This window comes from Symphalangus syndactylus, chromosome 5 (assembly GCF_028878055.3).
Source record: "Symphalangus syndactylus isolate Jambi chromosome 5, NHGRI_mSymSyn1-v2.1_pri, whole genome shotgun sequence".
Classification (NCBI taxonomy): domain Eukaryota; kingdom Metazoa; phylum Chordata; class Mammalia; order Primates; family Hylobatidae; genus Symphalangus; species Symphalangus syndactylus.
Window position 1 is genome coordinate 52,445,274 of NC_072427.2, and position 23,034 is coordinate 52,468,307.

At 47.6% G+C, this 23,034-nt stretch overlaps 1 protein-coding gene across 3 annotated transcripts in view; it reads left to right on the plus strand.

Moving 5' to 3' along the window:
• The first annotated feature begins 2,430 nt into the window (after nucleotides 1-2,430).
• GABRA5 (gamma-aminobutyric acid type A receptor subunit alpha5) overlaps nucleotides 2,431-23,034 on the plus strand; it is an 87,197-nt gene continuing 66,593 nt past the window's right edge. The window contains exons 1-6 of one of the 3 annotated variants that reach the window (XM_055278458.2): nucleotides 2,431-3,094; nucleotides 4,438-4,502; nucleotides 4,883-5,042; nucleotides 16,733-16,854; nucleotides 19,032-19,099; nucleotides 19,203-19,423. In XM_055278458.2, coding sequence (XP_055134433.1) covers nucleotides 4,957-5,042; nucleotides 16,733-16,854; nucleotides 19,032-19,099; nucleotides 19,203-19,423 — 497 coding nt within the window. In that variant the 5' untranslated portion in view covers nucleotides 2,431-3,094; nucleotides 4,438-4,502; nucleotides 4,883-4,956. Of the gene's footprint in view, nucleotides 3,129-4,437; nucleotides 4,503-4,882; nucleotides 5,043-16,732; nucleotides 16,855-19,031; nucleotides 19,100-19,202; nucleotides 19,424-23,034 lie in introns of all 3 variants that reach the window. The other 2 variants (XM_055278456.2, XM_055278457.2) reach the window with 2 other exon arrangements.

Consider the following 23,034-nt stretch of genomic DNA (forward strand, 5'->3'; position numbering starts at 1 on the left):
GACCACATGGATAAACCTGGAGACATGCTTGGTGAAATAAGCCAAGCACAGAAAGACAAATAGCACATGATCTCACTTATACAATGGCACTGTGTTCATGTCTCAGCCACATCTATCACAACCAACCACGCAAACACAGCCACTGTCTCAGTTCCTGCCCCTGACTGGGGTACAGGGTGGGTGCTCTGTGAACACGTGTTCTACTCATGGCCCAGCTTCCCCACCTTCAGCTATTTTAGGCTCTCACACTGGAAATGAAATTCTTATGAAGACTGGTCCAAGGCCGAGGTTGTGTGGAACTAGGGTGCCCTCTACTGTCTTCCACAACGATCACGACATTGCTTAATTTCATTCAATAAAGAGAAAATGCTAATGGAACAAATGGGAATTCAACGGATAGCCCATTATTTCTCATCACAAATACAGAATTCTATAGTAAAACAAAAATCATTGAAATGGTAGTAAGCACTCTTCTAGCAATGTGAGTTTCTATAAGGTTCTGATGGGCCTTACGATTTCACTGCCCTCTCAGGGCAGTCCATCTAAAGTGAGGCTATGTTATGTTACATAAACACTAGGAGGAGAGGGAGTGGCATACCATTTCATCACAGGGAAGAGAAAAGAATTTAAGCAACATGCTGAAATACAATGTTAAAGAATGACTCTAATTTAAGATGATTTTAATATATTCAACAATATGTGTTGTGTGGACATAAAGCTGATGGAAAGTGTACCAAAAAACATGGAAGTTTTAAACATAATCCATCAAAAGAACATATTTACTTACAGCTGACATTTCTTTTATTATTAGGAATTAATGTCTATAACCCTCACTAACACAAAAATCATCCCTTGTTTATATACATTTATTTTTGCACACTCACACTGAATGACTTTGTGTGACAAGCTGTGAAGTTTTAAATTTACCAATTCTTCCAACTCTTTGATTTGCATTATGCTGTTTAATCCTGAGAGAAGAGCAGCTGTCGCTGGTATTAGGTGTTAGAATTCTAACACCTAATAGGTGAAAATTATATTAGGCTGATCATAAAACCATGTTGTTAACTTTTTAAAATTTAATGTCTACCAAGGAATTTCACCCTAGTGGTACATCTTTTGAGAAATTAGAAACTGAAGAAATGCATACGTTCAATGATCCATTTTAGAATTAGAAAATTCAAATTAGCATCTTATTTCATTCATATTTCCTGAAGAACCACTGGAAACAGTTATTTAATAGTGTGGCTAAATGTATATTCAGAGAAACACTTCCTGTATATTTGCACATTTATGCATATTTATGTCCTATTCCTGGAATAGATTTACAAGTTTTGTTTTTCAGAAAATTTCAGAATTTCTGGAATGTGCAGAAGTATTAGCAGGTAACTTAGATTTGGAATACACTGTATTAGAGATAAGTGGAAAAATGAGAGGCTTCCTACACTGGAAGGTCAAAGATCTTTCCCGGAGGGGAGTTAAGAATTTGCCTTTGGCCGGGCGCAGTGGCTCACGCTTGTAATCCCAGCACTTTGGGAGGCCGAGGCGGGCGGATCACGAGGTCAGGAGATCGAGACCACGGTGAAACCCCGTCTCTACTAAAAAAAAAAAAAAAAAAAAAATACAAAAAATTAGCCGGGCGTGGTGGCGGGCGCCTATAGTCCCAGCTACTTGGAGAGGCTGAGGCAGGAGAATGGCGTGAACCCGGGAGGCGGAGCTTGCAGTGAGCCGAGATCGCGCCACTGCACTCCAGCCTGGGCGACAGAGCAAGACTCCGTCTCAAAAAAAAAAAAAAAAAAAAAAGAATTTGCCTTTACGTGCCATTATTCTGTTAAAAGAGATTATGAATAATGCAGTTTCACAAAAGGAATGGGACAATGGTGTAAGTAAACCTCCCCATCACGTTTTCAGTGGCTTTCCTTTGAGTCTTGAACGTTTTCCACTGGGTGTTATAGTCGAGAGTCTCCCACCTCCTGAGGAAGCAAGACCTCGCAACCCTGAGACGATGCGCTCTTGCTTGTGTTGTTTGAAGGGGCCCTGCTGCCGCGCAGTTGTCATTAATGCCACCCTCACCCCCCAGGAACTGCACCACTAGGACGGAGGACACACCGATGTAATGACCATAGTAAGACCCCATGTACGTGGCTAATGAGGCAGTGACCCGACGTGGCTCGGAAGCCCTGCTGGGGAGATCCCGCCCTGTCACCCCAGACCCGCTCTCCGACCTGCAGCCCCCAGGGCTCCTGGCCCTTTCCCGTTGCCACTGCGGCTTGTTGTCAAGAAATGGAACTTCAGAAAACCCCCAGATACACACTGCATTAGGTAAGGATTTCATTCTAATCGAGTCCAATGTGACCCTGGCTTTCCTTCCCGTAGTAATGCATACCTGTCTATGAGTGAGATGAAAGGAAAGTCCACACGCCAGTTTCTTTCAGAAGCGACTGAGAGATGTGCACGTACAGGGGTGCCATGGAGCACCCGGGAAGGACCCAGGCCTGGGCAGGGAGGCGTTGGGGCCAGCTCTAGGGAGCAAAGCTCTTGGAGCCCAGGCCTCTATCACCCGACTGCTGACACTGCCCTCCCATCCCTGCTCTACAAGGGGGCGGTGGTGACTACACGAGGCGCCGAAGATGCTGTTGCCCTGAAGAAACTTCAGCAGAACAGGGCCTCTCCCCTTGGGGGCCGAGCCGTGGGCCTTGCGCCCTCCCCCTCAGCCCAGCTCGGCCGAGGGCGCGTTTGCTGAGCGTCTGGCGGCCTCTACCGGAGCACCTCTGCAGAGGGCCGATCCTCCAGCCCAGAGACGACATGTGGCGCTCGGGCGAGGTGAGAGCGGGCGCGAGTGCGCCGGGGGGCGCTGGGGGGCTCTGCGGCGGGCGGCGCGCGGCCCCGGGCGCGGCGCGGAGCGGAGCTGCAGGGCGGCGGCGGGAGCGCGGGGTGCAGGAGCCGCTCCGCCGGGAGTGCCGGGGAAGTTCGCGCTGGCAGCATGGGGCGGTGACGCCGCACCGGCCTTCCGCGCCTGCCAGCCGGGAGAGAGCAGGCAGAGGAGAAGGAGGATGCATCCTCACCGACGGCTCGCCTCCCGGGGCCGGCGCGCAGGGTGAGCCCTGGGCGCGCCGGGCCGGGGCAGTGGGGTAAGAGGACGCTAGCGGGGAAGAGGACCTGCGGCCTCGGCTCGGTCCGCACCCCTCTCCTCCGGGCGCCCGAGCGGCAGGCTGCGTGGCCGGGGAGGAGAGGTGCAGAGCAGGCGGGGCGCGCCGCCAGGCCAGAGCGCAAACTTTACCCTGGCGACTGCGGGGCTGAAGCCGGGCGCGGGAGGGCGCGGGGTCCGGGCGGCTCATCCCTGCCGGACGGGGCACCAGGGCGCGGTGACCAATTGGGGGTGGGGGGCACCTGCTGCCACCATCGCGGGAGCCGGAGGGGTGAGATCGCCCACCTAGAAAGCCAGCGTCAGCCCCGGGGCTCTGAGGCGCGTGGCGTCCCGGCGCTGCTCGCGGGGCGGACTCGGACCCCGCGGGGGTGTCGCGCGCGTGTCGCGCGGGCTGCTCGAGGCCAGGGGACTCGGAGCCGCCGCTGCACCGCGCGCTCCCAGCCCAGGAGGAAGGCGCTGCCTGGCGGAGCGCTTGGCTCGTACCGGGGGCAGGAGCCGGGGAGGTCTGCGAAAGCCGGGAGCGAGCCGGGGAGGGCCGGGGGCTGGAGACCCTCCGCGCGCCGCTGCGGACCGCGCGGGTGGCCGACCGCGGGTGCCAGGGCGACCCAGGCTGCAGCTCCGCAGTGCAGCCCCCGCGCCCACCTGCCCTGGCGCGCCCGCCCTGGTGAGCCTCTGTGGGGGTCCGGGGGGTCGTGGGAGCGCAGCCTCTCCTGGGGGTCTCTGGCTCGGGGCTGAGGGGCGGCGGGAGGCGCCGCCCGGGTTTCCCGCATGCATCGCCGCGTGCTCGCCGCCTGGCTCTGGCCCGGGCCCCGCGACGAGCCCCAGGACGCGCCCAGGCGACCACCGCATGGCACCCTGCCCTTCTTGGCAGGAGTCGCAGAAGGCCTTCGCTTCCGAGGTGGAAGTACCTGTTGTGTCTCCCAATTCCGGAGTTTGCGGGGGATGGGGGTGGAGGGTGCTTCTTGGGAAAATGCTTCTTTTCGAAGCATACTGTTCGGATGCCCGTGAGCACCTATTTGCGTTATGCGCATACTGAGAAATGCGTGTTTTCACGAAGGTTAGTCGTAGAGCCCAGGGACAATGTCTGCCTGGATCTCAAATACATTAATTAGGGTCCAGCACTGAGCGGAGAGACTTCCACAGATGCAGTGGTTAAGTTATGTAGTCACGGGGACCGAATGCCGGGAAAGTAGCCACACTCTTTTATAGGCAGTTGTCACAGTATTGTAATCCTGCAGAAAACCTGTTTCTGAAATGTGCTTTTCCCCACTTCTTTCCACATACTTTCTCAGTGCCTTGCAGAGAGCGGAGTAGCTTGCTGGCTTTGAACGTGTGGCGTGGCAGATATTTCAGAAAGGTAAAATTACTACACTTGTGGATTTGATGGATACAAAATACAGTCGCTCAGATAACTACAGCGTTTATTTTAGTAATTGGACTAATGGTTTATTTGATAACATACGAAAAAACAAAACACAGTATTTGAGTGGAAAACAACGAATAGGATGATTCTGCAACCTGAGTAGAAGTAAAAATAAGCCTCTTGTTACTTAGTTTTATGCTCCGACTTACTGCCCAGTGAGGGTGGTGGAAAATACCTGGTGTGCAGCTGTCCTGGGGAAGGACAGCAGGCTCCTTTCTTTGCAGATTGTTGTGATAGCAGTGTGATTTGATTCCAGGAACTGTGACACAACAGCGTTGATGTTCACGTGCTTCCCCACTTTGTGTGCTTTTCAGCTTCAAGATCAAGCTGGAGAAGGGAAGAGTTATTCCTGTATATTCACCTGCTTCAACTACTATTCTTATTGGGAATGGACAATGGAATGTTCTCTGGTTTTATCATGATCAAAAACCTCCTTCTCTTTTGTATTTCCATGAACTTATCCAGTCACTTTGGGTAAGTTACCATCTGTGCTTTTATTTTATGATGTTAGGGACACTGGTGCCTTTCAGACCTGTTACGGGAGCAGCACATCCATTGAGCAAGTCCTCGCCTGCCACCATTGCAGTCCCAAGCCCTTCACTTGTTGTAAATAAATGGAGTCATTGCCCTGACCCACGCTTTCTTCCTGAGCAAGGCTGCTCCTCACGTGGGGTCTCTGAAGTGAGTCAGAGAAAAAAAGGCAGATTATGTTTTCAGAAATGGAAGCTGAAGATGATATCCGAGTCAGCTGTGATTCTTCCTACTCAGGTTAAAACAAGATTCAGGAGTTCACATGCATGAAGGACAGTCACTGCTTGTTAGACAAGGCAGTGCCAACATTTCAGTTGCCCTCCATGGTTCCATTGTGCAATCAAAGTTGCCTTGAAAGCCAGGCCCATGCTACTTGGCATTGGAAAGGACTCACAGTGGTCCTGGCCTGAGCCAAGGCCCTAGAACTGTGACCATCTGAATGCAGGTGCAGACACCATAAACCACAGGTGCCTGAAGATCTGAAAGACACCCCTGAGGTTCTGGCACTATCATTTCCAGTAACCCCTCTTTCATTTTAGCCTTTAGTATCCATATACCAACTCTAACCTTTTTTTTTTTTTCATGAAACTAGTGATAACCGACATCGTGGATGAATGTTCTTATGAGGCTGCTGTTCCTGTTCTGACCCGTGCCCTAGAATTGTTCTGGTTAATCAAAAGGATTGTAACTTGAAGTTGATGGTGTATAATTAAGAAATTAAATGTCAGGATGAAAGTTGCCAAGCATTAATGCTGCAAAAATGGGGTCCAGAGGTTTCACAGCCTATCCGCATTTATGTAGATTATCACAAGATGGAGAATACAGTGGCTTGGCAACAGCCTGTAGACAGGGGGGAAAGAGGACATCCCCAGGACCACGATGTTTTCTGTCTGTCCTCTGTACATTTTCTGCTCTTCTGACTATTCTGTGCAGAGGAAGGGGTGGGTATGGGGGCCTTGCTCGGGTGCAGTGGCTGGTAGAAGACAGCATTGGGACTGTAGTCCACGTCCACCTGGGTGCAAGCCTGAGCCATCAGCTGAGACTTTGTCCAGCAGAGCTGAGCTAAGGAAGATGCCTGTCCCTCACCAACAGAAGCCAGGCAGTGTGTGCACTCTAACCACACTGATGGGAACAGGTGTGTGGCATGTCTCAACCCTTTGAGCCATTCTAAGTATTCCCTTGGGAAAGAGCATTGGCTGTGACTCTTGCCTTGCTTATCTTGAGTGGACGCCTCCCTTCCCATGCCTTGGGATTTTTTTTCATCTGTTAAATGAAGGTTTTCCTTTACAAGTTCTCTGCAGCTGTCAAAGGCTGTAAACTAGCATGTTCACAATGTTCTTCTGAATGAAATATCTGTACATAAGTGAAATCACACAGAATATTCAAATTTGTCAGCTAATGCATTAGGTAGTTGGTTTGTTTGATATACCACATATATTTGGTAGCATTTTGGTGGAGAAGAATATGTCAGGATTGGAAACTTGTATTTTCTTTAAATTATCTTGGCTAGGCCAGGCACGATGGCTCATGCTTGTAATCCCAGCGCTTTGGGAGGCCGAGCGGGGGGCAGATCCCCTGAGGTCAGGAGTTCAAGATCAGCCTGGCTGACATGGTGAAACCCCATCTCTATTAAAAATACAAAACATTGCCAGGCATGGTGGCACATGCCTGTAATCCCAGCCACTTGGGAGGCTGAGGCAGGAGAACTGCTTGAACCCGGGAGGTGGAGTTTGCCGTGAGCCGAGATCATGCCACTGCACTCCAGCCTGGGCGACAGAGCAAGACTTTGTCTCAAAAATGAAACAAAACAAACAAAGAAAATCTTAGCCAAACGTATTATGAATTTGCATTGAATAAGCATGAAATGGTTTTACTCCCTGGTAGATGCAGGTCTGAAATAGGAAGTAATGTGTATAAGGAGTTTAGCCCCAAGAAGCAGGTATGCTTTCTTACTTAGTTCTGTAGCTTTCTGAGGTCATCTTCAAAATAGAGGGGTATCTTAGTCCCTGAAAGCTAACACTGAGTAAGTGGTAGAATACCCCTCAAACTTTCCAGAAAATTAACTGTTGGAGCAGTTTTTAATCTCTTAGGTATATGGCCAGTAGTCCATCATAAAACAACACCGACTAACTGCAGCAAATATGTGAGATACAGAATACGATAATGAAAGGAATCTCTTTAATTCCACTACCCGGAGACAACCATGCTTCCCATTTGGTGCACTGACTTCCCCTTGCTTCTGTGCATGTTTTTTATACAGTTGGGATCAGGCTGTGCAGTTTGGCACTGTACTTTTTTCATATCCAATACATTATCACAATTTCTTTAAAATGTATTATTTTAAATGGCTGCATATTTGACAGGGCAGGAGTGCCTTGTGTTAGCTTCTTCCCTAATTGGAGAAGTTTACGTAGTGAATGATTTTGCTGTTATACATTTTCCTGTAGTGAACGTATTTGGCTGACAAGTTTTCTTAGGTATATGAGATTATTTATATTAGAAGATATTTTTGTAAGAGGAATTTTACATCAGGTTCTTTGAGCACTTTTCACTCTTGACCCTGCACACCCAATTGCTTTTGAAGAAGTGGGGTTTCTAGCAAAGCGGGAAGCCAGGTTCAAACATTCTGGCCAGCAGGGCATGTTTTTCAACAGCCACAAAAGACATCATAAAATACATCAAGCCCCTATTTATTTCCCTTCCTATAGGAGACTCCTCTGACTTGTATATTATCTAAATGGACTTAAGAATAATTGTGTCAAATCCCGATTGAAGTTTCCTAATATTTAGTTAACTTTAAATCTTGAAAAAATAGCTACCACAACGTGGAGCACCTATCTTTATGTTTCGTGTTTTGGTTTTGGATGAATCCTAGGAGCCACTGTATGAGCTGAGCACCGTTAGCCCATCTTCTAGCTTGGAAGGAGGGAGGATGAATGCCTAACCTCGGAAGTCAGGAGTCCTTACTCGGAGCTTCCTGTGTGACTCCGCCCCCTGTCACTTCTTGGGCTCCCTGACTTGAATGCACACAGTTTGCAGGGTAGCTCTGGATCAAACCAGTCTAGACAAGAGGGAACATAATTCTAAAAGGTAGTCCCTGCCTCAGAGTGGAGAGAGTTTTCAGTACTTGGGGATTAGGGGGAAAAAAGAGTCTGGGTAAGCTCTGTTTCTTTTCCTTCCAAAGAAAGAGTTTATGTGATTGGGTTCAGAAGAAAAGGGAAAGGAGAAGCGTCAAAGGGTTTAATTTGAACCTGATTCTAGGACAAGAGAAGCGCTGACTCCTGAGAGGCCAGAGAACTGGCAGAGGGTGAGGAGAGCTCTAGAGAATCAGGCAGGGAAGAAGAAGGAAAAAGAAAAAGAGTAGGGCTATGTGCGTGGACCAAGTTGAGATGCAGTGTTTGTGAAACATGTGTGACACTGGCAGTTGGAAAATTTATAGATGTGATAAGTGCAATGTACTTGGTGATTATATAGGATAACTGATGTGAAATTGCTTTGAAATACATGAGTGTTCTTCTCCTTCTCTTGGTCATATTCTAAATTTGATTGGAGTCACCAGTAGCTCATTTTCAATAGTCTTTCTAATTCTGTTAGTTTTAACTTATGGAACAGAGACCAAGTCAAGCGTACAATACAATAAGGCCCATTTTGGACACTCAGCCCTGTGCTAAGGTACGTTTGATGACCTGGGATTATTTGAAGCATTATATTTATTTTAGTAAGACCAGTAAACAAAAGTACATAGTATAGAAAAACCAGTACAGAAACAATATTGGCACCAATATAATGTCAAAATACATAATATTAAATTTAAACTGGAATTAATTTATCATCATTAAGAAAATCATACTTTATCAGACCTGATAGACCAGTGACAACTGTGAGATAAAATTGAGGATTATCAGCTTAATAATAAGGTCAAGTCTGAGTCCATTGATTTTATTGTCTTAAATATATTTTGGAGGTTTACTGATTGATAAAACATCTGTTGAACAATTTTAATATGTGGAAGCCGCAACTCAAATAGACTTTGGAAAACAATATTTTATAAGCAGCAATTAAAAGTAGGTTCTTGCAGAAGTGGCTTTTGAACATGAACAGATAGAGTCTTCTTTATCTATATACACAAGTGTGCCAGTGTGGACCTTTGTTTTAGTGAAGAGAACCATTCCATATGCTCACTCAAGGACAGTTCCCTTCTTTTAAGTAGAGCAGAAAGTACATTCTCTCTGAATCACGCAGGTACTCATGATATCTTTTTAAATGGAAAGTTCTCCCTTGTGAATCCCCAGATGACAAATTCTTCCTGCACCATAGCTGCGGGTTCATGAGGCCTGGGACAAACAGTTATGGTAACAATTCTAAAAGCACTCAGAAAGCCCACTGAAGCAGGGAGCGGGAACACAAGTGGTGGCGCACCTAAAGGCTTCAGCGACCCCCGGAGAGCCAAAAGGCAGTTCTTGCACATGGCAAAAAAATGTAGGTGGTTAAAACAGGGCTATAGGGGAATGTCCAACATGTTTTTAAAGGTACCCAAAGAAAATAATTCCCAGTTATCTGCTTTATAAAGGAAACTTCAGCGTGTTCAGCAGGCACTGAGCAGGCAGGAGACTCGGCCAGCGCAGCTCTCCGCCAAGACTGTCTGGCAGTCAGCTCGGGAGTGAGTCACTGACTCCCTTCAAGGGGAGAAGGAGCATGTGGGCTTTCGGGTTTTTACAAAGGTTCAGATTGCATAAGATGCTCATTTTAATTAATGAGAAATTTCAGAGGAAAGTACTAGAAGCAAAAATAAAAAGAAATCTTATCAGAGAAGTCTGGTGGTAGCAACAGTAATTATCAGCCTGTATACGAGTATATCTCCTTAATATTTAATTTACACAAAATTCTTGATTTGCAGGTGAAAAGAGCTCAGGTGTTAGAGCTTAGATAACTGTGTCCAAGTTTCACCATCTGAAAGTGGTAAAAGCATGGGATCCCTGAGAATGCAGGCTGGGCTAGCGCGCTCCACTGCAGGGCCTGCCCCAGAATGTCCTAATTTTTATTATAGTGCCCTGAAAAGGGACGGAATGGGGGGAGGACTATATATGGAAAACCAAAGAATATCCTAATCTAGAACTCACATGTTACCACTATGAAAACATTGTCTACTGCAGCCCGAATAAACTCCAACACGGAATATAGATTGTGAACTGGAATACTGTGGAGAAAGATCATTTGCTAGTGAGAGTAAGACCTGCAGTGAAACAGGCTTCAGCAGTTCATTGAAAACTCTATTTTATTTGTATTTATTTAACAACTTATTTTAAAATCAAAAGGCCAACCTAAAAGTGAATGAAGCACAGAACCAGTTAATTTTCAGTTTTAATAAGAACAATTGGGCCATCACTGTACTGTCAGTTCGGTTCCTGTTTCAGGACCACTGGTGAATATTTAGGATGGCATTAAGTGTCATTTTGACAGAGGGCAGTGTAGCTGCCTGGCTTCGATCTCTGTCCACATGCTCTCTGTGTGACGTCAGAAGAGTTACTTCACCTGCCTGCAACTCAGTTTCTAATCTCAATGTGGGATTAATCATGGGTCCAGGATCACAAGGCTGGTATGAAGGATCAATTGCCAACCTATGCCAAATGCTTAAGCAAGCCCAGGTCTGTGTCAGGGGAGGGTATGCTAAGTGCACAAAGCCATTCTGGGTTCTGTGACCAGGAGACTCCTGGGATTTACTGGACCCAGAGTGTGAGATGGTGCCTGGCCTCAGCCTGAGCACAGCAAGGTCATTGCCTTGTTCACATCTGCAATGTCTCCCTCGCAGGGACATCCTGGAGGACGTTGCCCTGCAGCTACAATAATGTGGACTGTGCCCTCACCATGCACCAGGCACTGTTCCAGGTGCTGAGATGCACAGAGCAGAGCAGGGGCAGAGTGGGGCTTGCCTCCCAGGAGGGTACACTCTGGTGTGCATTGAATAAGTGTCAGTAGGTTATGATGATTGCTATGAAGAGTAATTCAGAGTAAGAAACAGTGCGTGTGCTGGAAAGAGATGCTTGAGCAGAGATCTGAGGGAGGTGAAGATGTGAGCAAAGCTGTTGGCAGAGAAACCTGAACTGGCAGGAGGAATGGCGGGTGAATCCCAGGCTGTGTGGCAGGTGCATGCTTGACGTGTTAGGAACAGCGGAGGGGCAGGCGTGAGGAAGTGGGAGACGGGGAGGAAGCGTCGTCAGGGAGGAAGGGCTGGGGTTGGGATCACATTCCGAAAGTGCTATAGGCCATGCAGGGGAGCATCAGGAAGGACAGTTGACTTTTATCTGGAAGGGCAGAGAGGGCCACTGAGTGGTTTTGAGTAGGTTTGAAACATGATCCAATTTAGATGTGATAATGATGTGACTTAAACGTTGAAGCTCACTCTGAGTGCAGAGTGAAAGAATAGAATGGAATCTGGAGTGAGATGAGAGGGGGTTAACCCAAGACTCAGTGGGGACAGTGAAGAGGTGATTGCAGTGGCCCAGGGGAGTGGCTGTTTTGGCCAGCAGCATTAGTTGATGGGTTATTGTGGGCATGAAGGAAAGAGAGAAGTCAGGGATGACCCCTAGGTATTTTACTAGAGAACCCAACAGGTTCACCTGCCTATGATCGAGCTGGAGAGGGTAGTAGGGAAGAGGTTTGGGTACAGAAGGTCACAGGTGCAGTGGTGGTATGGGAAGCCCCTGGAGACAACACTAGGTCTCCCTCTGGAGGACAGAGAGGGATTGGGCTGGAGGTGTGGACCTGAGGTGTTTCCATACTTTGGGAGGTATTTAAGCCACTAGTTTGGATGAGACAGTCAGAGGTTAAGTGCAGACAGAAAGGAAAGGGTGTCTGGATTGTGCCCTGGGGCATGTTTGTGTTCTGAGGTCAGGAAGGTAAGAGTGGCAGCAAGACTGAGGGGAAGAGGCAAGTAAAGGGAAAGACGACAGAGCCGTGCCCTGAGGCCAAGTGGAAAGGGGTTGTAGGAATGTTGCCCACAGGTCAACTAAGCTGAGGACCAAGACTTGATCTTCAGATTTGGCCATGTGGAGTTCATTCCTGGCCTCCAGAAGAGAAGCTTCCTTGGGATGCAGGTAGTGAAGGCCTGGCAGAGTGGTTGCAAGAGAAGGGAGGGGAGGCAGCGGGGGTTGCTCATATGGACAAATCTCCCAGTGAGTTTTCAGGAGAAGACGGGCAAAGAATGGAGCAGTGATGGGAACGGAATATGGGGTGAATGAAAGGCTCTTTGAAAGAGCAGTGGTATTAGAGCAGATGTGCTTGCTGATGGGCATTGCAAGAGAATGGGGAGAATGTGTGTAAGGAATGGGATGGAACATCACTGTGTCATCACCTATGCAGGACCCCCAGTGTGGCTGGGAGGAGGGACAAGGCTGAATCTAGGAAGGAGGGCAGGATGGGAGAGGTGGCTCTGGCCTGTGGGGCCATAGGGCTTGGGTTTTACCTTGTGGACAGCAGGATTCTGAGTTGGGCAGCAGTGCCAAGGGCAAGAATGGAGAACCTCCATGAAGAGTGAGGAATACACTTCAGTAGGATTTCAGGAGCTGCAGGGAGAACTGGGGATTTTAGGATTTGGCAGGAATATCAGAGAGTTCTAGCATGATATTCCATGGCACAGACTCAGAGCCTTATAAAACAATATGGTGCCTGTCCATGTTTTCCACCTTAAGAGGGGAAAGCTGTTATTTGGAACCCTGGGATTGACCCTCACTGTCCAGCCAGTGTCCATCTTGGTTTTGTTTTTCTGTTACATTGTTGTTGTTTTTCTAATATGGTGCTTAAGTGATGGGTAATAGGCATTTGAGGAAAACATCACACAGTGGTGCCATTTAGAGGTACTCATTTAATTACCTGAAAGTAACAGACAAATAAACAGAAGAGGCATTTTTTTTTTTTTTTTTTTTTTTTTGAGACGGAGTCTCGCTCTGTCGCCCAGGCTGGAGTGCAGTGGCGCGATCTCGGCTCACTGCAAGCTCCGCCTCCCGGGTTCACGCCATTCTCCTGCCTCAGCCTCTCCAAGTAGCTGGGACTACAGGCGCCCGCCACCACGCCCGGCTCATTTTTTGTATTTTTAGTAGAGACGGGGTTTCACCGTGGTCTCGATCTCCTGACCTCGTGATCCGCCCACCTCGGCCTCCCAAAGTGCTGGGATTACAAGCGTGAGCCACTGCGCCCGGCCCATTTTTCAGAAGTCATTAAATACTGGGGAAGAACAAAATTTAAGAAGACAGATAAGCTACAGCTTAAAAAAAGCCCAGTTCAACATCCAAAGTAATTTCCAGTCAAAATATGTCTGCAGTTGCCATTATCGAACTCACTGAATGTAAGTCAGAAGTAGTCATCCATATAAGGAAGATTACATCACAAAGAAGCACATCACACACTGCCTTCACTAGCACCCGTGGTGGAATGACAGTACCGAAAAGATTTTTTCTTCTCCAGAAGTGACGCCACAACTTGTACTCTTTCAAGTACCAAATAAGGAAAATGTTGGAACTGAGAATATGGCATAAATGGGACATGTTTTGTAGAGAATATGCATTCAATATAAGGAAATAATTCCTATTTTAAGAGAACCTAGTGAATTAACCCAGACAAAATTGAAGGGTAAGTCACCAAATTTTCAAGTATTTCTGTTATGTCTAAGACTGTTGTTAGTAATAGGGATATAATCTCAGCTCACAAAAATTCACTTCCCCAAAGAACGGGACCTTTACTTGTCCTTGAAGCACTCGTGGACTCCGGTGGACCTCAAGATGAGCAGAGCTCCTGGGCTGTACTCAGTGCAGTTAAGAAAAGCAGAAGTGGAGTGTCAGCTAGTCCAGGCTGCCTGCTGACCCTAAACGGAGTGAGCGCTTTATGGGCTGAGGACATCTTGGTTTCCACCTGTAGGACTCATCCATCACACGCTGCATATTATTGCTCACCAAAGGCATAGTCCTGGATTTCTGTGTTATTTTGTTTTTCAAGTGCTTTCAATGAGCCAAAATGGAACAAAGGAAGCTGAAATTCCTCCTTAGCCTAGCAGCAGTTCTTGAAGATCATGCAACTTGATAGAGGCGCTAGCCAGTTCCCCAGGCATCTGTGAAGGTCTCCTGTATGAAGGCACTTACACACCAGGGGCTGAGAAAACACAGCATTTGCCTTCTATGATACAGCATGGGCCTTTCTCTCCATGGCTGTGAAAGCGGTGTATTTCATAACCACGCACTGCAAATGAAGCATTTTTGAGGATGGTCTATGGACAGAGGAGGGCCTCCAGTTCATGAAAAAACAAAAAAACAAAAAACAAAAACCCTCTGCTCCTACCCTGATAGGCATCATCAGACCTTTTTAAGAATCTGATTCTTCCCTCCTAGAGGCTATCTTCAGTTAATACAGCAAGGACAACACTGCAAATCCCCAGCCATGGCCCTGTCATACAAAGAAAGGTCTACAGATAAATGCAAAAGGCAGTTATGGCAGGGAAGGGCAGACACTGAAATTCCTCCAAGAAAAGTGTAATTATGTGCAAATGTGTGTAGATATACTGAAACTAACGAAAATAATTTTGATCAAGAAGTAGAATCCGAGCTTTGAAATTCTTAAGCATAGCATTCTATTCCGTCACTGTGGGAAATGATTAGGGTATTTATGAGTGGGATTCAGAGCCCAGTGGGATGGTGTTTCCCTAAAACTGGCAGAGCAGTGGGTCTTTATCTCCGCTTCTGGAGAGAGCCACGGAAAACAATACTCACAGAGACATCACGGTGGCTGCACAGCCTCCAAATGGTCAATCATGAAGTCAAGCCTTTGTCTCTGGACAGCCAGGGCTGTTACCATCTAACACAATTTAGGAACATTTTCACAACAGAGAATGGAGTAGCTTAGAAAACTTTAATTTCAACATTAAGATCTGCTTTTTCTACTAGTACCTCAATTGGTAAGATGAAGAGACAGCAAAGACCTTCCAAAAATTGAGCACCTGGACGTGGTCTAAAATTGAGTTGCAAACTCGATGACAATTATGAAGTCCATGAGAAGTGCATCATGAGGCCAGATCTGGTTTGATAAATAGTTACACACCTGAGCAGGTACAAAATATAACCTTCTTTTTTCCTCCCACAAAACCCTGAAGAAGCAGGCTGTTCACTGGGAGGAGCTATGCTAGGCTTAGTGCTTTGTCTTTCCGAAGTGTGCAACTACCATGGATGTTGGAGAAAGGAGAATTTAATGTTTTTAAATATGAAATCACAGAGTTAAAAAAGTATACGTCTGTGGGCTCCATACTAACAGGAATGAATTTTAGCTTGTTAGAGCTTCAACTATATGCATTTTTATGGTGATGTGAAAATTAGATCAAAAGAGCATTATTCTTTTATTCTTTATTCTCTTATTCTATTCAAAAGGGAATAGCTTTAGGGCCAGCAAAGAATTGATCTCTTAGATGCAATCAATGAAAATGACTGACTTTTAAGAACAGGGTGGAGCAGGCCTGCATCCATTCTGACCTCAGCATCTCTCCATGGCTGATGGCTCTCAGCTCTGATTTCAGCCTTTTCATGGGTGAGAAAACACTTTAAGCAGAGCTAGGGCCCCACAGCCAGGCACTTCAGGGAAGTACCAGGAATCACATATTCTTCTCCCAAGTGCCCAGGGCGCTCCCTTCTTGGGAACCACAGCTGGCTTTCAGTTTGGTAAGTCCCCTTGAAGCCAAATTTGCAGTCAAGTGCTCAGTAATTCAAAGCCAGTTGCTATTTGCACATCTGAAAGCAGCTGTAGAAACCTGAGGTGGGATCCATGCTCTTCAGCTGTGGGGCTGTCTTCTGGGCTTGTGGTCTCTCTGTCCCCCCAGATACCATCCTCAGTTTATCTAGATCTGCTAAGGCAGTTTCTAGTTTTGTTCTGCTCATACTACATAAGCTTTTGGAATCTGGGTAACTTGATTGAACAAACAAAAAATGTTCTTATGTCTTCCCTGAGGCTCAGCCCACTCTTCTTGAGGGTTTATTGGGTGACGCTGGGTCCTAGAGAATGTGCTGTGAGCTCGCACACTGAAGGGGCAGGACCCCAGAGATGACACAGACTCCATCCTATCTGTCACTCACTCTCCAATCCTGGCATATTATTCACAGCACAAATGCTCCCAGTCCAACTAAGGATGCAGTGAGGTTTGGAAACAGCAACCTCGGAAAGTTTCTCAGCGTCCCCTCCACGCCCCAGCCCCCGGTTCAGGGGACTCTAGCAATACGAGAACTTGGTTTTTGTGTGTTTAAGCCAAATTTCTGAAATCCCCTGTGAGTGGATTAGGCTCTTCCAGTCCATGCACAGTGGCTAATTGGTTGTTAAAAATGGCTAAAATATTGACATAAACCAACTCCTTAGAATCACAGAATGATAGACTTTGAGCCTCAGGCTAGGTGGTTGGATAACTAGCCCCAAGCAGAGTATCCTTGGATGTTGTAGAACTGAGGTGTGTCGAGGCCAAACAATCCCCTAGGCAGTATGGGAGCTGTGTTCTCAGATCCTTGTCTCAGGAGACAAGCCTCCACGTGACTCCCTGGTTTCTGTATCTTGAGAAGAATTTGTAAGAAATAATATGTTTTAACGCTTCCTCTTGTTTCTCTTTTTGAAAGCTTTTCACAGATGCCAACCAGTTCAGTGAAAGATGAGACCAATGACAACATCACGATATTTACCAGGATCTTGGACGGGCTCTTGGATGGCTACGACAACAGACTTCGGCCCGGGCTGGGAGGTGAGTGTGCTCTCCTCAGCTGAGCCCAGCAAGGATCCGGGAAGGGCTTACGTGTCGTCTCAAGCTTGTGTTTGCGCTGATTCAAACAATTCCTAAAAGAGCTTCCCTGCCAGGATTTTGGTATGATTGCTGTTCCACTCTTGCCAAGAATCATTCATCCTTTGTTATTTTCTAGACGCAAGATCCTTTGTTATTTCTAGGTGGAAGAAGCTGGGGGCAGTGGTCTCCCCAAAGCATCTTTGCAAAATCCCCTCTTCCCAGATAATCTTAATGTCTAGTCTCGTTAACTTAAGGAGGAACCAGCTTTCAGGTGTTACTAAAGCTGAGATTACACTATGTTAAGAAATAATATAAAATCAATCTCATAGTCTTGTATCTATGCGAGTCCTTTTCAGAAATCCACTGTGGAATGCAGTCATCCTTTATATCTTTATGGGTTATGCATTTAATGCTTCACTATGGCCATAGTTCTAGTATTTACTTTGACTTTATGGAATTCAATAAAAATGAACTGATGTAGATTGTTCTTGAAGGGTGCACCTGGCACAGCTTCATTGTTGTGCTAAGAACTGTGTGCAGCTTCCAGGCACGTGCAATCCCCTTGGCTCTACAGTTTAGATGTGGAGTCTGAACTTGTTGGGTTAAGTGAGGTAGACACTTTCCAGTGAATACATTCTTGGAGGAAAAAATTTAGTTCTCTAGTATTTGCATTTTTTTTAAATTTGAGATGGAGTTTCACTCTTGTTGCCCAGGCTGGAGTTTAATGCCATGATCTCGGCTCACTGCAACCTCTGCCTCCCAGGTTTCAGTGATTCTCCTGCCTCAGACTCCAGAGTAGTTGGGATTACAGGTGCACACCACCACACCCAGCTGATTTTTGTGTTTTTAGTAGAGATGGAGTTTCACCATGTTGGCCAGGCTGGTCTCAAACTCCAGGCCGCAGGCGATCCACCCACCTTGGCCTCCCAAAGTGCTGGGATTACAGGCGTGAGCCACAGTGCCCCGCCTAGTATTTGCATTTTTAACAGGGAGATCCACTTAAAGCATGAGTTGCCACTCTCTGCCTTTTGGCCACAGGCTCCTTGACAGTCTCTTACTCTGCCCTCTGAATTATGTTCCTTGCCCTGTGTGCCCAGCAGTCCAGTCCCTTGAACACACTCAGAAGGGTCAGAGCATCTAGAGGAGCCCTAAGCTGCCGTCAGTGCTTGTGGTATTCTCTCATCCTCTCTGCCTTCCAGTCCTGCAGAGTAGGAGGATACCATGGAAAGCCTCCCGGTCCGCCCTGCTGGGGCTGGCATCTCAGTGAGGAGACAGGCACACTGCATCATACAACACACAGCATCACACAGACACCTGCCCACGCACAGATGCACGCCATGCAGACAGACGATCATCACAGCGCGAGCTGCTGGAGAGGCAGGCCCACAGTGCGGCTGGAAGTTACTCGGTGTGGGCTGGGCTGCACTTTGAATTGCTTCCTACTCATGACCATGGGGACTTACAGGGCCGTGGTAGCGCCCAGGGAACCACACAGGTTTTCCCCCAAATATTATTAGCCACTTTTATCGCTTTACCTATTTCCAATAATTTTGTTTGAAATCACAGTCTCCCATGATAGGGCTTTCTATAATAACAATTCGAAACACTACCTAAGGAGAAGTGGGTCTTCCTGTCTCAGGGCGCACTGGGCGCATTCTCAACATCCTTTCCCGGAGACCACCCAGGACCTCCAGCTTTGATTGGAAAGTCAGCTCCCCTCATCCTGAATTGTCTGACCCTTTTAAAAACCCCTCTCTATGGCGACGGCATGGCTCTGCGCTGCCAGGCTGGCATCATTGTTCCAGGTTTACAGAGGAGGAAATGGAAGCTCAGGTGTTTGCAAAACCCCAAGGCCCCACAGTGAGGCCTCAGCCCAGGTCTTTCCAGGACTGCTCCCCAGGGGGCAGAAGGAGGAGGAGAGCCAAGCTGTGTTCTGTATGATGGGAATTTCATTTCATGGTATAGTGGGGAGCAGCTTGATTTCATCTGGTAATTGTCAAGTCCTCCAAATTTACCAAACGCACTGCAAAAGCCCCCGGGTGCAGAGGGTGACCCTGATTAATGGACTGAGAGCACGAGGGTGTGACAGACGCGCGGGATGAGTCGGTGCAGCCGAGGGACCTGTGTCTGTGTTTCAGAGCGCATCACTCAGGTGAGGACCGACATCTACGTCACCAGCTTCGGCCCGGTGTCCGACACGGAAATGGTAGGTCCCGGGGCATGGCTGGGCAGACAATTCTTACTCCGCGCCGCAGGCTCCAGCCCAGGCCCCGTGCCCTCTGACTGCCTCGTGCCTTCCTTTGCACTAGGAGTACACCATAGACGTGTTTTTCCGACAAAGCTGGAAAGATGAAAGGCTTCGGTTTAAGGGGCCCATGCAGCGCCTCCCTCTCAACAACCTCCTTGCCAGCAAGATCTGGACCCCAGACACGTTCTTCCACAACGGGAAGAAGTCCATCGCGCACAACATGACCACGCCCAACAAGCTGCTGCGGCTGGAGGACGATGGCACCCTGCTCTACACCATGCGGTGAGCGCCGGGCCGGGGCGGGCGGGGCAGAGGGACGGTGCGGGGCAGGCGCGGCTGCCCATCCTGCCGCAAGAGCCGCAAGAGCCGCGCCGCCGAGCTGTTCTGACCACAGGTCTGAGACGGCAGCGCCTGTGTGCTGGGGGTTTCCCCTTGCCATCTGCCCACACCAGCGCTCTTGCACGTTCTTTCCCTGGGCTGCCATAGGTCCGTGGCCGTTTGTCATTTGGACTCGTTTATTAGGTTCAAGCTCAAGAGCATCTTTAGAACCATGGCCCGGATAATGTCAGATAGGGAAAAATTATTATATAAAACTTAAACATCTAAGGAGGACTGGGCGTGGTGGCTCCTGCCTGTACACCTGCAATCGCAACATTCTGGGAGGCTGAGGTGGGAGGATTGCTTGAGGCCAGAAGTTTGAGATTAGCCTGGGCAACATAGCGAGACCCTGTTTCTACCCCAAAAAAAATCACCCAGGCGAGGAGGCATGCACCTGTGGTCCTAGCTACTTGGGAGGCTGAGGTGGGAGGATCGCTTGAGACCAAGAGTTTGAGGTTGCAGTGAGCCATGATTGTACCACTGCGCTCCAGCCTGGGTGACGGAGTGAGATCCTGTCTCGAAAAAAGAAAAAAAAAAAAAAAAGGGAATTTTTCATTTTCTTTTGTTGCAATTGTGTAGCCTTTGGAAGTTTTAAAAGCCCATTTCTCACATGCTTGGATAACATTCCAATGTTGAGGTTAAGTTTTAGTATTTATAGTTTAAATGCACGGTTAGTCATTTTTAAAATTTTGAATTATTCATTGCCTTGGATAAATCAATAAATTGATCAATGAGAAAGACTCCTTTAGAGTTTTTCAAAGTTTCCAAAGTGGGTTTACGGATGTAGGCTTCAGAAAATATTTTTTAAATTGAAAAAAACAGCGGTAAAGTCAAGTTAAAAAAAGGAAGCACATTCCTTTCGCGTAGGTATTGGAATTTCTCTATCTTGCTACATTTTTTCACAGTAAACTTTGTATTTAAGAGAGTAATCATAGTGGAAACTAATATTGATGCTCTCATCTTTGGAGGATCTGTGTTTCCTAGTATGTGTTCTGGTGAATACTCTGACACACTGTGTCCTGTTGATTAAAGGGGGGAAAAATCAAGCTTTTAAAGAACTAAAGTTAATTTTGTTCAGAAGTCTTACAAGGGACGGCAGACTGAGGCCTGTAGCCTGGGAGCCGCCCTTTGGAGAGGGTTTACCAACGGCTCCGCGCCGCGTTTCATCGCGCTGCTGTGCAAACGTGGTGGATAATCAGCCTGTGCAACATCTCATCACAGCTTGGGTGCAAGAGTACGTTTGGTTATGGTTTGCCGAGGCATAATCACTAATCCCCTCAGACCCTACCTTCTGTGTAGGAAAAGGCAAGGACTGGTGCTCTTATCTTGTGAAGAATGTAGTGACTCAGGGCCGGGCGCGGTGGCTCACGCCTGTAATCCCAGCACTTTGGGAGGCCGAGGCGGGAGGATCATGAGGGCAGGTGATCGAGACCATCCTAGCTAACATGGTTAAACCCCGTCGCTACTAAAAAAAATACAAAAAATTAGCCGGGCGTGGTGGCGGGCGCCTGTAGTCCCAGCTACTCAGGAGGCTGAGGCAGGAGAATGGCGTGAACCCGGGAGGCGGAGCCTGCAGTGAGCCGAGATGGCGCCACTGCACTCCAGCCTGGGCGACAGAGTGAGATTCTGTCTCAAAAAAAAAAGAAACAAAAAAATAATGTAGCGACTCAGGCAAGAGATATGGGGGGCGTGAGCTCTATCCTGTTTGAGCTTCAAAGCATCTTTCTGGAGACACAATCAGGGGCTTTGTGAAATGATGCTGGCAGGTGGAAATGAGCAAAGGTGGCTTCTCTCACATTTGTTACCTTGTCTCACAGTTCCAAATCTATTTGACAGCAGGACTGTCCTGGTAACAGCCCAATAAGGAGCTGTGATGAGTGAGCCTCGCACACACATCTTGGCCTTTCCTCGCATTGATCTTGAACGTGTTTGCCCATAGATGGAGATGTGAGTTTTGAGCATCAGTGTCCTTGGACATTACCTTGTTGATGTAGAGAGGTTTGTTGAAAACCTGAGAAATATTTCAAGGGTTGAGAATAAGTCCTTAGCCATCTGTCCATTGAAAAAGGAAGGGTTTGGAGAGAAGCGAATTCAGTCTCAGCCCTATGTGTAGACAGCAGGTGTGGAGACAGAGGCCGAGGTATTGGAGGATGTCTAGGGGTTCACGTAGGGCTGGGAGGAATGCTGGGTTTGGTTACTGTGGGGATGCCTGTGTTCTGCTCATGGAATGAAAATACACTCCCGGTCTTCGTCGGACTAGTGATCTTGATTCTCATCCTAATTAAATCTAATCTTAATTTAATCTTTGGGTCCAAAGCCTGAAAGGTGTATGACATATATGCAGTTTGTTGTTGTTTTTGAGATGGAGTCTCACTCTGTCACATTGTCAGGCTGGAGTACAATGGCGCAATCTCAGCTCACTGCAACCTCCGCCTCCCGGGTTCAAGTGATTCTCTTGCCTCAGCCTCCCAAGTAGCTGGGATTACAGGCATGTGCCACCACACCCGGCTAATTTTTGTATTTTTAGTAGGGAGGGGGTTTCACTACACTGGCCAGGCTGGTCTTGATCTCTTGACCTCAGGTGATCCATTGGCCTCGGCCTCCCAAAGTGCTGGGATTACAGGCGTGAGCCACCGTGCCCAGCCAAGGTATACAGTTTTAATTCTAGAAGACAATGGGACACACTCTCGCCTCTGAAGCATTGTTGCCTGAATGGGATGGGGAGTTAGTGTCACTCCTTACAAGGGGTGGAGGCAGGAATGGGGCCACCTACTAAGTCTGTATAGCAGGCGACTTCACAGACACAGCGTCCTTCAGCCCTCAGACAGCCCTGCCAGCCAGGTGACACTGTGACCATAATGAACAGAGAGAGTAAGACTTAGGGGTGTTTGGTAACCAGCCCAGGATCATACAGCTAGTGAGGAGGTCACAGGAATTTGAGCTCAGTTCTGAGCAATGTTCTTGTTTAATCCACCACATTTGAAAATTCGAGGGACACAGCATCATTAGATTGAGAGTGGCTTTTTGGGAGTGTCATGCCCAGAAAGGAGCCAAGGAGAGGTGAGAACCAGAGCAACTTGCCAGTGGTAATTAGTGGCTGTTTGTGCGGAGGAAGAGTCTGCTAATGAGCTGCAAGGTTGATAATGAGTTTTCTTTTTCAGTCATATACAACATTTGGAAAGTGGAAATAGTTCCACTTCCAAGTGTTATGAATTTTAATGTGATAGAGCTATAGCTAGAATGCTACAGCAGTTTTACCTATTGATTTAGCAAAGCTGGTGAAATAGCTGTGCAAACTACTGGTGAAATAGGAATCACTAAAGCGCGAATCACCCCGTGGTTGAGCACTTCAGTGCCAGGGTCCCCTCTGGTCGGGAAGACGCCACACTGTCAAGCCATGGAAAGCCGATGGTATACTTTGATCCAGTCATTCCAACATAGTATCCACCTCAAGGAAATAATTAGGACTATGGAGGCCGGGCGCGGTGGCTCACGCTTGTAATCCCAGCACTTTG